The sequence below is a fragment of the Nylanderia fulva genome, unplaced genomic scaffold (assembly GCF_048542155.1).
Source record: "Nylanderia fulva isolate GAGA-0341 unplaced genomic scaffold, ASM4854215v1 Scaffold1, whole genome shotgun sequence".
Lineage (NCBI taxonomy): Eukaryota > Metazoa > Arthropoda > Insecta > Hymenoptera > Formicidae > Nylanderia > Nylanderia fulva.
The window spans coordinates 10,512,819-10,531,619 of NW_028189192.1; the positions used below are offsets into that span (position 1 = coordinate 10,512,819).

At 32.0% G+C, this 18,801-nt stretch overlaps 1 protein-coding gene across 6 annotated transcripts in view; it reads left to right on the forward strand.

Moving 5' to 3' along the window:
* The window catches only part of Mp (collagen XV/XVIII-type protein multiplexin), a 232,390-nt gene that overhangs the window by 72,080 nt on the left and 141,509 nt on the right, over positions 1 to 18,801 (forward strand). For all 6 annotated transcript variants that reach the window (XM_029317419.2, XM_029317413.2, XM_029317415.2 and 3 more), the window contains exon 4: positions 742 to 1,017. In XM_029317419.2, the coding sequence (XP_029173252.1) occupies positions 742 to 1,017 (276 nt within the window). The remainder of the gene's footprint in view (positions 1 to 741; positions 1,018 to 18,801) is intronic.

Genomic DNA, 18,801 nt, shown 5'->3' on the forward strand with positions numbered 1-18,801 from the left:
CGCGCCCTTTTCAAGAACCATTTTCGTAACATGTCACGTACATGCTACGAACGATAAGCAAAGCGAATTACTTTGGGCATTTCTAGAAAGCTTCGATATTCGGGAATATTTTCAACTATCGGGAGCTTCAAAATATCAAATTATAAGACTATTTTTTATAGTTTTATTTATTTATTTATTTATTGTTTTATTTGTTTATTTTAACTATCCAATTTTGCAACTCTTTCTGCTTTTTCAAAAATATCTTCTCAACACATTTCATTTATTATCTAATGCATTGTGTGAAAAAAAATTTTTATCAATAATTAATTGCTTAATTCACATTTAAGCAAAGCTGCATTTTAATAATTATAAAATTTACATATAATTAGAATATAAAATATCAAACTAGATCCACGAGAGTTTCACATTTTCTTGTTATGCTCTCAGGATGGATCGGCCTCGAACCAAAACATCAAATTATAAGACTATTTTTTTTATTATTTTGTTTACTTATTTATTGTTTTATTTATTTATTTAAGCTATCCAATTGTGCAACTCTTTCTGCTTTTTCAAAAATATCTCTTTCTCAACACATTTCATTTATTATCTAATGCACTGTGCGTGCGAAAAAAAATTTTTATCAATAATTAATTGCTTAATTCACATTTATGCAAAGCTGCATTTTAATAATTACAAAATTTACATATAATTAGAATGTAAAATGTCAAGCTAGATCCATTTTCTCGATTATGCTCCCAGGATGGACCGGGCTCGAACCAAAACATCTCGCTTGTCTATACAAACTCGGACGAGCATTCGCGCTCGGAGGAGGTGGCGAAATTTACCGTGCCGAAGCTTACGAAGAAGTGGTCGAAGATCGTCATTAAGGTTTCCACGACCGACGTCACCTTTTACCTCAATTGCCACGAGATGGCTCGACAGAGGGTCACCAGAATCCCCCAGGAATTAGTATTCGACACCGCCAGCACGCTCTACATCGCGCAAGCCGGACCGCACATCCAGGAACGATACGAGGTGAGTACCATGCACACCTTTCGTCTCCATCGTTTCTGCAAAAAAGAAAAAAAAATGAACCTAATGGACGCCGCGAATGTTTGTGCGTGGCGCAACGAAATGAAACGAGCAGCGATGTTTTCCATGGAAATCGACCTAGCTAAACTTGCAATGAGTATTCGTAACGAAGCAAGGTAAATTAACAGGCTCTCGTGAATTGAAAATGCAATTTTTTCCCCAGTCAACTGGCACAGGACAAACAAACTTGCGTAAACTCGCGATGTTAATGTTGGTGTAAGACATGAATTAATTTCGTTTCGTAATGCCACGCGCAACACAATGTGTTCTCGAACAATATCGTTTTCGTCTCGTTTCAGACACGTCGGCATAAATTGATTATTTCGTTTAGTTGCCAAATTTATTTTTCAAAAATACAAACTCTTTCTGATAATACTCTGAGTGCGCTTAAATTAATTTTATATATTTAGAAATTTAATTCATATTTTTCTTCATACTCTGTAAAATATCTCGGATTAATCCTTGTATCGAGAGACGAAAATGATTCGTTCGGGAATTCATGACGAATTTTTCCTGACACATTTGTTACTTGTTTCACGAGTTTCATCGTATTAAGAGGGTCAGCCATAAACTTCAAAATAAGACGCAAGAACGACCGCGGAATTAAAAGCGGCGAGTCATATAAGATAAATCCGTATTGGTACATCCTTTAAGAATTTAATACCGTATCCGGCACTCGTTTGATAAAATAAGTAAAAAAGAGAGTAAGGTAAAAGGGTAGCACGAAAATGCGGGGAGCGCCATCGGATAGCAGGTTCAGAAAGAGTGGAACGGGTACGAAATATCCCATCGAGATCCTATATTGACGTTATAGATCTTTCGCCTCGGATTCTCACTATTGCTCTCTCAAAGAACACTCGAGTGGCTTGAGAAAGACACCGCACACAATAAAGACCGAAAGATTTTCGTCGTTCGCAATCGTCGACTCAGACAGTACCAATTTGTCTTCAAGATACTTTTGTACTTTATAAATTAAAGATAAATTTTAAAAATTATGCCAAAAGAGTATATTTACTAAAAAACAAGTTTTAAGAAAATGAGGCTTAAATATCAATGCAATATTAATAACGATATTATATTAGTGTTAATTTTACAATACTTACTGTAGTGTAAGTTTTGTACAAAAAAGCGATATATAAATTGGCATTAGATTGATCTTTTAGCATGAATCTTAAAACTTGTCTTTTATAAATATATGTATACATAGACTATAGCATTAAATATAATAAAAAAATAATTGCAAATGAGAATTAATATAATTAATATGACACACTGAAGAAAAAAGTCGTTAACTTGATTAAATTATTCAATTAAATTATTATTTTGTTAATTGAACATAATATACTAAGTATTTGAATCAATTTACACACATTATGTTAGATTTAATATGTTGTATTTAATTCAAATAATTCTATATGTTTAATTAATAAAATAGTATTTAATTAAACGATTTAGGTCAGTTAACAAATTTCTTTTTAGCGTATAACACATTTTTTAAAAATATATATACAAGCTGTTTCAAATAAATTTCAGTGATTATTATAATGCATAAATTCCACATAAAATCGCATGTTTTAATTCGTATAAAACTATCAATGTATATGAACATGTATATATCAATTCAAGCAGCATTCTTCAAAGCAATGACGCTTTCATGGTTTATACTTTGTGCCAAAATAATTAACGTCACTCAACGCGAAAGCGTAAAATAGTATTTATGTATCATCCTGGTATCTCCCCTCTCTCTCTCTCTCTCTCTTTAGAATCTCTATATCATATTAATAGCAAGGACAGCGTGATTACATATCACCAATACGAGAGAGGATAATTAGTTCTCATCCTGACGCAATATGACCATCTACACAAGAGCCACGTGTTGCACATCGATGCACGAAATGCATTGATTTACTCGATCCTTCGTTAATTAGTTATCCTCAATAATACACGGACTGTAACATATTGCAATAATTCGAATCAGTTATATGATTCATTGCTTTTATCTTGCGCGATACGGAAATTTCTCTTGCAATAATTAATTTATACGCTATACGTTAATAAAATTGCGCAAAAAAGTTTTTTTATAATTTTATTTTATCAAAATGCAAAATGAGATTTTTACATATTTACTGGCATTTTTCTAATATACTTTAATAAGTCAAACAAGAAGAATTAATTTGTAATTTTAAATTATATATATTTTATATGCTAGCATTTAGTTCATTAATTTAATAACTGCTATTAAATTATTCAATAACTAATATTGCAAAGCCAATAATTATTGATCATCTTAATGATGCAAGAATAACTGCTGTTAAATTATTCAAATGTTAGTATTGTAAAGCCATTAATTATTGTTATCTTAATAATGCAAGATATTTTTTTTTATTTAATTGTATCAAAATGAAAAAGAAGAATATTATTTTATATCCCGGTCTAAAAATTTTATTTGCAAAAGCTATATTATACATATATTGAATAAATATAATTTTGAAATATTCTTACTAAGAACGAATATAAAAATGCTTCGAAAAATTGAAGTTTTAATTTTATTACATATAATATATTTTTTCTCTATACATATAGTATATTTATATGTATATATCTCTATGTACATGTATATTTCTATACATTGTTTTATCATTTTATTTAATCTAACCGAATATAATTACGCGCAAAGCGGAGTTACATTGTTCTTTATAATAAAATCTTAAAAATTGCAACATATACATAAAAATTATTATTGCAATGCATGCATAAAAATATATTAAATTAATTATGCAATGCATAAAAATTCAATATTTAAATTTTTAATAGAAAATGCAGACAAAAAATACAATTTTTAGATTAAATCAAATGAGAAAAATATATATATGTTATAAAAAAATATATCTCTAATAGAATTAATAATTCTATATATAAATATATATAATAAAAAGATATATACATAAAGATATATATAATAATTATGTATATATATAGTAGAGATATATAGATGTATAGAGAAAAAATATATAAAATGTTTATTTATAAAAGATAAATTAAATTAGAGTATATGATAAATAATATATACAGTGATAAACAATTGACATTTGTGGTAACAAAATCACGCTGGTGATCAAATTGGGAACAAAGTTGTAAAAATGGATAATTATTCGATACAACTGCGATTTCCCTCTCTTGCATTTTTAATTATTAAAATCAAAAGCTGTCAATACACCACCGTTATTGGTGAGCGTGCACGTATAAGTGCATTTTGTTATGCATGAAGGTATGCATAATTCGTCACGTGCATATTACTGGCCTGACAACATTTAATGTTTCGCGAGTGCATAGTATCTAAAAAAATATTTGTTATTATTCATACTTGATTTTTTATGTTTTACATTTTTTATTCCTCGCATAGAAATAGGGGAAAAATATGCTAGAGGTAAATAAAAGTATACTTGTGCACATTATGAAAAAAATATAAGAGAAAATATAAAAGCGTAAAAACATCTTTCCCGTTTACATCGCTTTATATATATTTTCAGTTTGCAACTGCCCTCTTATATTTATAATATAATTAAAACTACACAAAAGTTATCTAAATTTCTTTAATCGTAATAAGAAAAGAAAAATAATCAGACATGAAGGTATGTCCAAATATGCGTATGGAAGAACGTTCACGCGATTCTCAACGATCTGCTTAGCTTTTCTTGCATTTTTGCGCACCAAGGAAACGTCGAAATAGAGTTGCATCGCACTCGAGAGACATTCTTATCGTGCATCCGCTGTCGTTTCAGTCTCACGATGCTGTTTCCCGCACGTTTTTCGTTTGACTTTTTTTCACATCTTCCCGGGATAACAACGAGACGCGGAAAAGTTCCGCAGCCATTCCGATCAGCACGATTCGCAAGTTTTCGCCCCGCGCGGGCTAATCTCTATAAATTGTGTCGTCGACGACGATGCAAGATGCTTTGCAAGGTGGTGATTTTGCAAAGAAAACACACGAATACGAGCTACAATTTTTCCAGATACAACGTGATATTCATATACTTTATATAGTTGAAGCAATGGCATTTATGTGACTATGTACGACTATGCATACGATTATGTATAAAAATTCGCAACAATTTGCCAAACGGTTTTTATTCTTGAAAAAGCAATGTGCAAATATCGCCGATGAGATTGTCGATTGAAAATTTTTCTTCTTTTTCTCTAAGAATTTTTTCATATCAAGAATTATACATATACTTATTTTTATAAGATGTAAAATCTTGTGTCTAAATCTTATCTTATATCAATTTTACGTATCATATTTTATGTATTATAAATTTTTTTCAAAAATATGATACGTATTTCTAGATTAGATTTAGACATAAGATTTTATGTCTCATAAAAAAATAAGTATATGAATTAATTCTTGGTACACACACACACACACACACACATATATATATATATATATATACTTACTGAAAATAAAAAAATAAATTGTACAAAGCAATCACTGGATTGTAAAATTATTTATGTGGAATTTAGAGCAATGAGTAATTATCTGAAGATATCATGCGTATTAAAAACTGTATTCCTGTAATAATTTTTCATACTTTAATACACATAAATAATGTTATTTTTGACCAATGACCAAATTTAACTTTATATCTGCGGAATTCTCTTATGGTTAGAAATTAAATTGTTTTTGTTCGATTAAATAATTTTGATCATTCAATTTTATAATATTTATAACAAGAAATTTTGTTTATATTTGCGATAATCACATTTCTTCTTTTCGAGAAACATTTATTATTTGCGTCTCATATTAACTCGGTTTCAGTTATCATATCTTGCCAATAAAATTATCATTTTAATATAGAATACGAAAAAAGATTGTACTGTAAGGATATTATATATCAAGATAACTTTTTAGGAGAAAAAAATAAATATTGATTATATATAAGTAAATAATAAGCTTCTCTTAAAATTTTGTCGTTAAAGCGATAATCGGATCTACAAATGAGCCATCCCTAACGTTATAATTTATTAAATATTTTTATTTTACATCGTTACGAACTCTCACGTTCCTAAATGGATACCTTCTCTAAGATAATGAAAGTAAAAGATTCTATCCATGAATCGAGCAGTCTTGTCGAATTACCAATCGTGACTCTCATTACCATAGTGAATGGACTTTCACAGAACCGCAGTTATTCCGAGTGTTTTGGGCAATTTTGCTGCACTGCGGTTCATCTCCACACCGGCCTCTGCAATATGCACGGCATGCTCTAAAACCAGTAATTAAGACCCGGTATGTACGCAAATATACACTCGCATGCCGTATATATTTGAAAAGTTTACGCTACGTGAGATCTGCGATTGGTGAGTACCTTACGAAATTTATAATCAATCTCATTAATAACTAAAGCAAAATTTTAGCTTAAAATTCCTTTAATTAATGCAATAATAGTGAAAATATTTTATTTTTATACTAATATGTTCTTGATTGTACATACTCTCTCTCTCTCTCTCTCTAAAAGTGTAACATACTAACAATGTTTCATCTGGTCTTTAATTTTATTGACTTAAAATTAAAGAAGTTGAATAAAAAAACACTGCCTTATGAAATGCGATAGCCAATTAGTCTTCTTTTTCACTAAACAAACACTCTAAATTAGATTTTAAAAAGATATTATATTTCCCTTCAAACAGATGAAAAAAGATCTTTTCAGATTGAAAAAGATCTCTTATAAAAATACTGAGAAGTTTTTCTTTATTTTTCTAACATAGTCAGAGAATAATCTCACATTGTGTGTGTATATAAATGCGATAATATTATAGCATCACGCACACCATATTTTAAAAACATATCAGCTTAACATTATGTCATTACTGCAAAACTAATTTTTGCGTAACACTTAAATTTGCATAGAATTTATGTTTACTTTGCGAAACGTCTGAAAAGTTATCGCGAAAAGAAGACAAATCTCGTGATGTTACTCTCGCGTATTCCGAAATTACAGTAGTCCAATTATAAGATAAGATATACCGGTGAAGAAGACGTAGAAAAAAAACTACGACGAGATAAAGTAAGAAAAGGATTTTCGCGACGTCCGCGCGCAGTTTAATGTCGCGACGAAAAAAGGGCCATTAGCCCCAGCGTTGTCCCTTTAATTCCGCCGTATTATTACAAACAGCAGCGCACAATGCAATGGGGCGTAGAAAAATTAGTACGTTGCATTGCGCGAGGCAAATTCTGCGATAAGAATGCCCCCGAGAATCTTCCGTTGCATCGCATCGGAGCGAAACGTCCTTGCCGTATTTACCCTCGTCCCTATTAAGGAGAGATCTGTAAGAAAAGAGAAAGAGGACGTAGGTAACGAGGACGAAAGTGCACGTGCATCGTGCGCCAACATAAGCAAGCCCGGAATATAGAATCTTGGAATAGCGCAGGAGCCTGGTTGTATCATTCGAATAAAAGCGGCAGTCGACCAGCCTCGTTTTCCTTGAGCTTTGACACAAAAGCGCGCTTTCTCTACCGGAGGAAGGAACGATCGCGTGTTCCCTTGTAAGAAATTAGTCGTCCGCGAAAAATGTCAGCGCGGCGATCTATTAATAGTTGAATTTTATAACTTGAAGCATGCTTATTGAAATCACGAGCTGTTTGTAGCTTGTAAGATAAATGTTTTAATTCTGTTCATATTGATTCAAACATGGAAAAGATTGCCTACATAAGAAAGTTTTTAAAAATTTAATTACAAATAATTAGCACACAGTAGTGAGTTATGCAAATTATTGAATTTAATTTTTATTTAAATAAAATATTTGAAAATATTAATTTTCGAAATAATTATTGTAAAATCTGTAACAGGAAGTACATATATGAAATATTTATTTTTGATTCATAAAATCTCAATAAATATTTTTAATAAAATTTTCATCAACATACGAAGAAATTACATATACATATAGTATATTGATGTGTTATTTGATCATTTTGAAATAAAATATTCCAAAATTGTTTTAGTGCAACGTATACTCAAAATATTATTAAATTAATAAATGAGACTACTATTCTTCTTTTGACAAGTAATAATTATCTCTAACACACAGTACAAAGCGCGTTTTTGTAAGTGTTATGACGAAATTAATCTTTAACACAATGATGACAACGCTGGCCGAGATGAGTCTATTTAGACATCGTCTTGAAAAACGCTATAAACAGTCAAGTTTAATTAACCTCGGGCGACTCATTTAGCTAGCATTAATTAAAGCAACGCTGCATAAGACGATATTTTTAACAACAGTTCACATGTCTTTGCTCTCGTCTGGTCGTAAATACGATACGCGCGATCATAAAATTTTAACTATGCGACCAGGGTTGCGACCTTTTTTCTCGCTCGTGCCACTTCCGTTCTCGCAACGAGAGTCATTACGGGCCTCCCGTCGGAGGGCTGTGCGCGACGGTTACTTCATTAGAAGAAATTAGCCATTTAGGAGCAGCCGGGCCCGCCGTAGCAACTCCATATACCTTCATTATTGTATAATCACGGAGATAATTACACACTTACAATATAGCGGTAAAAATTAACGAGTTTAATCAGCAGATTAACAAAACGGAGAAATCATTTTTTTTTTTTTCGCTGGTGATGAAGAGCTTGTCCGAGTTTTGTCCTTATTTCGTTTCACAGTATATTTTTCCAGATCATAGATCGCTATTGTCCAGCGAGGTGTCTAAGGTTTCATTCTGATGTCTATCTAGAGGATTAATGAATCGTAAATGTAAGATACGAAAAAAAAGATAAAGTCTTAGTTATTAAGAACATGTTTACTTGGATCATGTGCATTACTAACACAGATGAAAAATATATTACTTGTTAAATTGCTTTTATTTATCTACCTGGATATTTATTTTTTATTCTACAATATCGAGAGTGTCAAGAATTATATTATTATTATAATAATATATCTTGCAGAGCTCATTATAAAAATTATATATAAGAATTCTAATGTAATTATTAACGGAGATAAAATATTTCTTTAATTTTTCACTACCATGAAAGAAATAATTTTTTTCGTTTTGTCAATCAGCTGATTAAAACTCGTTACTCTTTATCGCTGTATCGTAAGTGCATAATTATTTCTGTGATACAAAATAATTATATTAATACAGAGAATTACTCTGAGATGTTCTTTTGGATATTTTTAACGACATTCTTGCATAATCATCAATTATGCATTATGCAGTCTAATGTGCTAAATATTATATATCTTGTATATATATATATATATATATATATATATATATTTGTCATGGCAATATTAACGCGCTCTCATCAAATTTGTCGTAAACTATTTTTCAAGAGATTCTAAAATCTCCGAGAGAAAGAGAGAGACTCATATAATATATTCGATAAAATTATGCCGCGTTTTAATATCACGCGTTACCGGCAAACAAAATGAGCGATGAGAGTGAGGATGCGCATTCTGCGTTCTCATAAGCCGTGATGCAGCATCACCCATCACCTTCATCTCGCTTAGCATCGGATGGTTACGATCCCCTCTTCCGACAATCTTCATCGTCGTTTCGCAAAACACCGTAAAGAAAACCGGAAAAAAAGAAAGCGCATATGCGTCTTCGATAACCACGTTTAGAATAATTCCATTATATTTGTGCAATGTGCATGCATATGCGTGTGAATGAACTTTTGTAATGCTCGGAATAATTTTTCAAGGTGCCATTTTAAAAGTTTGAGCGACGGATTAGTGTTTTCTTCAAGATTAATAAGTCTGTAATAATGAAAATATTACGGCTTAAAGTCGCTAAGCTCTGTTGCATCAACGTCAGTTATATAGCGTTAGACTATATTGTAGTAAAACTCTTTTTTTTTCTTGCGTATAATCCATCACAGCTGAAGTCGCGACCGAAAAGGATGATTAATCCAAGTTGATTAACAAAAGCTAAAGATTAAACAGAAATTATAAATGCAACAGACGCGCCTCTACGTTTCTTCATTTAATCTATCATCTTTTTCATATTATTAAATATTTTTAAAATTCTTTTTTTCTTTTACTTAAACACGCACACAAATTTGGCACATTTTTTAAATTATCTCTCATCTGAAACTGTGCATGAGAATTTCATATATTTTATTTTCTGACAAATTTTAAAGAACGAAGAAATTTCGCGCGTGCCATTTAAAAAAAGTCGCTTAAGTAGAACAATCGAGGAATAATACGCGATCAAGATATACCGTCTCATTAAATGGTGATTTCTACATACCGGAAACCGATGGCGTCTCTCTAATTTACCGGATTATACCCCGCGAATGAATGCGGAATGAATAAAGACGCAGAAGCTAACAGGGTGGCCCGGTTCCGCTTTTCTCTTCCTCTCTCTATATATATATATAGAGAGAGAGAGATTGAAATTCATTTAAATACTGATGGACGTGGATTATTTACTTGCCATAACCGGCGTTGCTCTCGGCCCCGTTTCGCTCACACTACGTACACATCTCGTTTCCTGTCTTCAACCTCTTGTTCCGCCGCTCTTTCCTTTCACGTGACATCGGCGCGGCCGATGTTGTTCCGCGCGCGCGACGGACAGTAAATTGATTATCGATTCCGAATAAATTACGCTCACCCTCCCTCCCCCCCCCCATTCTCCTCTTCCTCGATCAGTGTTCTCTTACTTCGGACCGCGACAGCAACGATGAGAGGCTCTTCGAGAGCGCATAGTCGGAGGGCTCTCCGATTTTATTTTTTATTTAAATCGTTCAGTGCACGCGTGCGATGTCGAAGAGCAGCTTGCGATTTGAAGCGCGATAAGAAGCTGTCGATGGAATTACGTTTAAGGGAGGAGAATTTAAAATTAACGATATTGTGTCAATGTCATTTTTTTTGTTCGCCTCTAACGTAGTGTTAAAATAGTAAAGTTAAAAAATATTTCAGATCAAGGCACCGCGGCTTCAATAAATTACATCGTGCAAAATTTTATGTGTCACACTTAGTGGAAAAAACGCTTGGTTGAAAAAAGGATTTTTTATGGTATAATTATGAATAAATGTAATTTAATTGTGTGGATCAACTATCGTGAAAATACGTACATTTAATATTTTATGATCGTTATGAAAAAGATTTTGTGTCGTATACGTTGCTTAGTTAGCCGGTAATATCCATTTGTCACAAGCAGGCGAACATGTTCGTCGAACCCTGACGACAATTTGGATAATTTATATCTGTTTAACGCGTTATTAAATGAGTTGATAGATGTAGAATTAATAACATCATGATAATTTGATCATTTCTGTTGGGTTAACGCGCTGTTCAATGAACCGTTTATTTTGAATGTGACATGAGCGAACATTGTAGGAGTGTATTAAAATAGACGCATAATATCTATTTATATGTACAAGTTACTAAATATCGAAGAATTGTGTGCGCGATATGAGAGATGTAAGATATACGAGAGCTGTCAGATTCTTAAAATATCTTTAAACATAAAATTCTAAAATTCTTTGTCGAAATATTTATATTTTTCCAATAAACAGTTCATATCTAAATAGAATATTGCTTCTACATATAAAAAGACATAAACTTCCAGTCACAATAATTTTTCTGACACAATTTTTTTTATAACAATAATACACACAAAATTGTGTATCGATCAATCGTGGATCAGATATCCAATCAATTTTTATTTTTACAAATTCAAAATAACAATAAAAATAAAAACTCCTGCATACACACTTATTGAGCTGAATACGAACGGAAAAAATGTAAAAATGATGAAAGAAAAGAATATTAAATCTGATTAATAATTTAAGGTCTTTTCTTTTATTTGACCTGTCTGTCAAATTTTATATGGATTCTGCTGCTTGAAAAATAAATGGCTTAAGTAAAGCCCTGCATTGCCGAGAAAATTAGTTCTAGTTCCGGCGATAACTTATCCCGCGACGAGAATCGACAATAAATTTCACGAGTTGGACGCAGCGAATTCATAAAAGTTCGTCAATATCCCATCGCATCCCGCGAAACGATTGAACTTCATTATACGCCGACGAAGTTCATCGAAAAACTTGGCTCGCGATTATGCGAATAAATCCACGGCACACAAAGGCAAATCCGGTAGATTTCTATCATGGCAACGTTGACCTTTGAGCGCTTACGCAAACGCCGGCGCAAATAAGAAACTTTCCTTTCTCCGGGAACGGCGCGGAAAATCTTTAAAGCGGTAAACCGGAAACGATGGGAAAGTAATTAGCCGGCTGTTTAGGAATTTAACAGCGCGCGTCCAGGAAAGAGTTTCACGAGTCCGTCGCGGCGCAAGGATTCGCCGCGAGTTAATTAAACCAGTCGCTCTCGAAATGAAAAGATTCTCGATCAAGCGGACAGACGGTGAAGGAGAGTATCGTCTGCGAACGCAATTTGCAGGCTGTCTTTCGATGGACTAGAATGTGTTTTCGAAATGCTGAAAGGCGTTTATATAGCGCGATGTTCATGGAAATGAAGTGAAAATTAATCTTATAAGTACTTGACAAACTATCCCGTAAAGTATGTACCTACATCTTTATTTTCATCGTCTAGATTCGCCATTTTTCTTCTTTACGGTTAAAAGATGTCTAAGCTCTTAAGAGATCTGTGGAAAATATTTAATTTTCTCTCTCAATTTATCATAGATATGTATGTGCGCGCGCACACAAACACACACACATCCTTATTTTCTGTGTTATATAAATAAACTGTGTATTTAACTGGATTTTGTAAAATACTGCATATTTTCTATTAATTTTTTTTTGTTTAAATAGCATTTGGTTTATACTTAAATTATTAAATGTCAATATATAAAAATCGTAAATAACTCAGCAAATAATTTTATTAGCGAATATATTTTATCAAGAAATTGAATTTTATGCATAATTATTATAAAATTTCAGATAATATGTAATTTTATTCCGCATTTTTAGATGTTTCAGCTTTGAATATCTAGTAAATGAGGTTAAACAAATAATTTTCTGAACAGAAACGAATTTTAACTCTAACTATGTTCTATTAGTAAGTGTAATTATGTAATAATACAAAGAAATTTTACGCTTAGTTGCGGTTATTTAATTAAATTAATAATAAAAATTGCCTTATTATAATTCTAGTTTTAACCAAATAATAATCAAGCACGATAACAAAGATGGGATGAAAATTAATAAAATAAAATATCAAAATATAGCTGTTATCTGTATTATCTTTTTTCAATTAAATGTATGTTCCATTTGTTAAAACGTATAAATAAATACTTATCGTATGTGCATGTGTGTTTTCACTTATGTCGCACACGAATCGATTTCATTTTGACAATATCAAAAATATAATTTACTAATGGTACGAATATTATCTATTTATTTACATACAAATATATTACTGAATATAACAAATACATATTTTATCGAAACTTTGTGTCATCGAATTAAATGCTATTACTGTTAATTAATTTTCCGTTTTGAGTTTCAGAACTCTCTTACACCACGAGAATATTCAACATGCAATAAATTAACTATTCTTGTTGCCGATACTGCTATAAAAAATGTATACAATTTCGAATGAGTTTGCGATGACATCGATAAATGCGAATATTTGGAAATTAACAAAGTATGCAAAATTATTTTGCTAGTATAGTGGCGGATTGCGGATTAATATGCATTGCGACTTCGCATTTGTATTCGCGATTATCGTCACCAGCTAACTAAAACATTATCTTGTCAATCCGCGTCGGCCGCAAATTTGCGAGTAATCAAGAGGAGGCGCCGAAAATGTAAAATTCGTCGACGAATCCTCGCGGTACAATCGTCGACTGATTAAAATGCGATCGGCGTGTGTCGAATTAGCATAAGCAAATTCTTCCTGGCTAATCCTTTTTTTTATTTTTGGTTTTCCATTTATTCTCCGCAAAGTTCGCTTTATTTTCGATTGCCTGTTTGCATTCCCATCGTCTCCGTTTGCGAAACAACAACGGTGTAATTGTCAATCACTTGTTTGCCACCGAATAACAACAATTAGCACCGACGATAAAATTAATTTATTGAAATGACCCGTTTGCGCCCATTTATAGGCGTACGCTGTGCCCGTAATAGAAGATAGATTAGATTTTTAATGAAAACATTTTATAGAATCGTAATAGTATAATAATATAGATAAAATAAGACAGAGTCATTTTTATATTTTCTTTAAAAATAAGTCAAATTGCATTCGTACAAAATATTCTTTATCTTTCTGAAATTTTTTTTTGCGCAGACATTTAAAGAAAAATTTAACAACTGTTGATGATATTAAGAGGTAATATTTTTAAAGGTTACATATCACTTTGTGAGTAACATAAGCGAATGTATATTCTTTATGTGTTCTTGTTATATGTTTCTTTATGTTTTCATAAAACATGCGATAAGCCAAGTTTCGCCTTAATATTCTTTCGTACTTCTAGACTCATAACTCCTAGGTTCTCTCTTTCTATCGATTTTTCGATCTTCCCCCGTTGCTTTTTCAGCAATTTCCTATTTTGGTATCCTGACCTTTCCTCGTCGCACACACATTGTAGCTCTAGTTTATTGGACAATAAATGTTTGAACGTATAAGCGAATTGCGATGCCACATCGGGTGAAGTTATTATGGAAACGTGCTGGTCGAAAAACGTCGTGACAATGCCTTTTTATATATTCTTTTTGTGAAACTGTCCTTTCAATCTTGATGACGTATGTATGTCATCGTTGATAGTTCAGATCGTTCTATATGAATAAAATTTTTCACATATGTTTTTTTCGCGTAAAACATATATGTTTTATTATTTTGCATTATGTATGTACATCACAATATGTTTTATTAAAGACTTTTAATAAAGAATTCCTCAATTCTTTTGTTAAATTAAAACGACGATAAAATTAATTTATTGTAAAGAATAATTTTGTTACGTTTCTTTACTTTTATCATATTTACGAAATTATATATTAATGTACAATCTTTGCACTTCTGAATTAAAAAAACATGCATAATTGATGTCTCTGCTTTATTATAGCAATACCAGTAATTACTACTAAATTCACTTAGCAGCAGGAATCAGTTACGTGCAGGCTTGTTAAATAAATATTGTTAATTTACGCAAACATTCCGTTGATTATACAGTCGAACTGCTGACTAATTAATAATATCGATTAATAATTCGGTATAATTGGAAATTGCCAAATGAAAATCATTAAGGACATAATGAAACTTTTTCTCTCCTGAGAATAAAACATTCCACCCTATTTGTGGTGCATGCTTATATACATGCGTTCGCACAGTGAGATAAATTTCATATTACATTAAATTTACCAAGTTATCTAAAATAGAACTATAAAATATTTCATATTATAGAATATGTTCGTGTGTAAAACGTCATGAAAATTTTCAAAAATTAATATGATTCCGACAACTTTTTGGAAAGTTGTAAAACGGAAAACTTTGCATCGCGAATACTTTTTATCTGAGAAAATTAGCAGTTTTATCTAAGAAAATAATGATGGCATACAAAAATTATAGAACTTTATTAAAGTAATCTATAATTATAGGAGTTAAATTTGGTCGAATAAATGTAGAATCATAAATAAAAAAATAATTTATTTTTACATTAATTAATGAAAAATATATATGGATGAGATTTTTAATTAATTAAATGCATGCTCTTCTAGAACACAATTTACGATGAAAATATAAAAGTAAAATGCAAAATATATGATAAATGCTATACATAATTTCTTTTATATTATGTAGATTTTAATTTATTCGCAAACTCTAATGAGTTCGAAATACTGATACGCATTTTCAAAAGGATAGCAATTATTTTTCGAAAGCGGTTTTCTAGTGTGCTACACACGTCGTACGCAATTGTAAAAAACTGTCTACACGAATATATATCCTGCATTTAAACAATACCATCAACGAAATTAATAAACGCGGGCGTTGCTTTCACGACTACATATATTCGCAATGTAAAAATTCCGGAAAATAAAAATTCGCGGTTCATACAATTGATTGCAATTTTGACATTTTGGCACTTTGACATTTTGACGGCCGGCACGCTCGTGCGCCTCCGTTCTTGCTCGCATTTGTTTGACAAATAGTCCGCGGCCGTTTAAAAAATGAAAGGAACTAACTACTATAGAAAGCACACATTAATAAAAACGGTGCAAACCTCAAAATTGGTGCATCACGTGAATAAAGGGAGCAATTCTCATTCAAATATTTCATATCGTTCGCGCGTCAAAAAAGACGAAAAAAATCTTGCAAAAAAAGAATTTATTAAATTTACAACAGATTTGACTTCTTCACTAATCACAGAGATGTATGTCTCTTTATATTTTATTACATTCCATCGTTTTAAATCGCGGGGTGAGATTTCCTTTGTTAGAGGGTTTCACAAAAAACCAGAAAAAGTGTTTTTCATTAAATTAGGAAAGCAATTAATTATTGTTACATTTCTATTCTCATTACGTTTATAGAATTGCGCATGAATTCTGTAGTTTTTAATTAAAAAGAAACGGTGCATAATAATGGTTTGGAGGATTGAAGTTAAAATACTTCTTCAAGTTCTTTCCATTTCATTCAGTTATGTATTACTCTTCCAGTATTCAGGGATTATGAAACACATATCTGACAAAAGACGTACGTACATTTTTCACTTTTTTCTTTTCTGTTTTTTTTTTAATGATGCCTCGCCTATTAAGGCTTCGTGACAAATTAACTGAATCGCGATGTTATTTTTATCTTTTTTTTTCCTCTTACCATTTTACTCTCTTATATTGAGCAATAAATAATTATGCAACGATGCGCGATTTTAAAACAACATTTATTTTAGTTAGCAACTACAACTTTGTATCTGTAAAAAAATAGACAGAAAATATATAGAGTTTCCGACAAACATAATTACCCGACCCGCCATTATACCGTCTATTTCTCTTTTCATTACGCAATATTTGTTAATTACTTTAACGCGGAGGAAGTGCGCGCACTTTTCAAGTAAATGGCTACGGCTTTTCTCTTTTTCATAACGGCACGGGCTTTAGAAAGTCAAAACGTGCCTTTTATTCGCGCTTCGAAACGAGTCGGAAAAAGTTTTGATGGCTTTGCGAAAATGTTACTTGCGCTTAGTCTCTCTGCGTGTACAAACCATTTTTTGTACTTCTATGACTGAGGTAAATAAGTGTACGTACTGAACACACACGAACAGCGCGAACTAAACGCGATTCACCCCTCTTGCGCTAATTTCTCTCTTTACTTGCTGCGAAATGTTGAATTATTCTTAGACGGCAGTGTTGACAGTTTGTGTGATTCTATGCCGCGATGTGCAACACGAAATGCTTAGTCGTACTTAAGTAAATTCAACTCTAATTAAGTAGTACCTAATTTTAGATCACGTGCTAATTTTCTCTCCTTCCTTGCTCTCTCTTTTTCTCTTTCTTTCTCCCTTGACAATGTAATAAATTAAAAAATTCGATTGTACTAGCAAAAATAGCTTAGCTTATGCAATGAACAAAATTATTGAATAATTAATTCTTGCATTTAGATATATGTATATTTTAAGTCGATAAATTTGATTACTTATCAATTGATCCGTTATCTCAGAGTAATTTTGATATGGAGATTGATCTCTATTGACAATGTAATAAATTAGAAAATTCGATTATACTAGCCAAAATAGCTTAGCTTGTGAAATGAGCAAACTTATTGAATAATTAATCCTTGCATATTTAGATATATATATATATTTGAAGTCGACAAATTTGATTATACTTATCAATTGGTCTGTTATCTCAGAGTAATTTTGATATGGAGATTGATCTCTCTTGACAATATAATAAATTAGAAAATTCGATTGTACTAGCAAAAATAAGTCAGCTTGTGAAATGAGCAAAATTATTGAATAATTAATCCTTGCATATTTAGATATATATATATATATATTTGAAGTCGACAAATTTGATTACTCATCAATTGATCTGTTATCTCCGAGTAATTTTGATATGGAGATTGATATGGAGTGTATCGGCGAGACAGAAAAAGTAATTTACTTCTCGGCGGTCTAAATGTGTAGACTATGTTTGCGATTCTCAATCACATTCGCGTGGTCTCTTTTTCGTCGGACACTTTCTTTCCGGGGAAAGATATATCGCTGTACACGCCACGGGTTCTCTATTCGATACACACCACTTGCTCACGTATATACACGCACACCTGCACACAGGCGGTATGCCACCGAAACCTTGCCAATGGCAAATAAATAGGCGATATATAGGAAAGGGGAACGGGAGTTCCGGGGGTTAGGACATTACGCGGCTATTTCGAAAGGCTTGGAGAGGGAAGGAGGATGGAAGGGAACGCGAGGAAGGCGGGTGCGAGATTTAGGGAGGTTTAATTTTCCAAAAAGCTGGATTTGCGGCCGCCGCCACGACACTCGCGTCGCCGATTTATCGTCCCAGAGCCGCGCAATCGCTGGATATTTCACCTACCAATAAGGGGAGCTTCTTTTCTTACCCCTATCCGCCGACAGAAATATATTTAGGTTTCTCACGCTTCTAGGCAATTTATTTTCAAGAACTCTCTACTGTCATCTATCATTCATACTTAAACGACTCAATATATGTTGTACGCTAACAGGTACGTAAATATTGTTCTTATATCATCTTTTCTAATATAGTCGTAGAAAAGTTATTACGGTTCTGATACCGG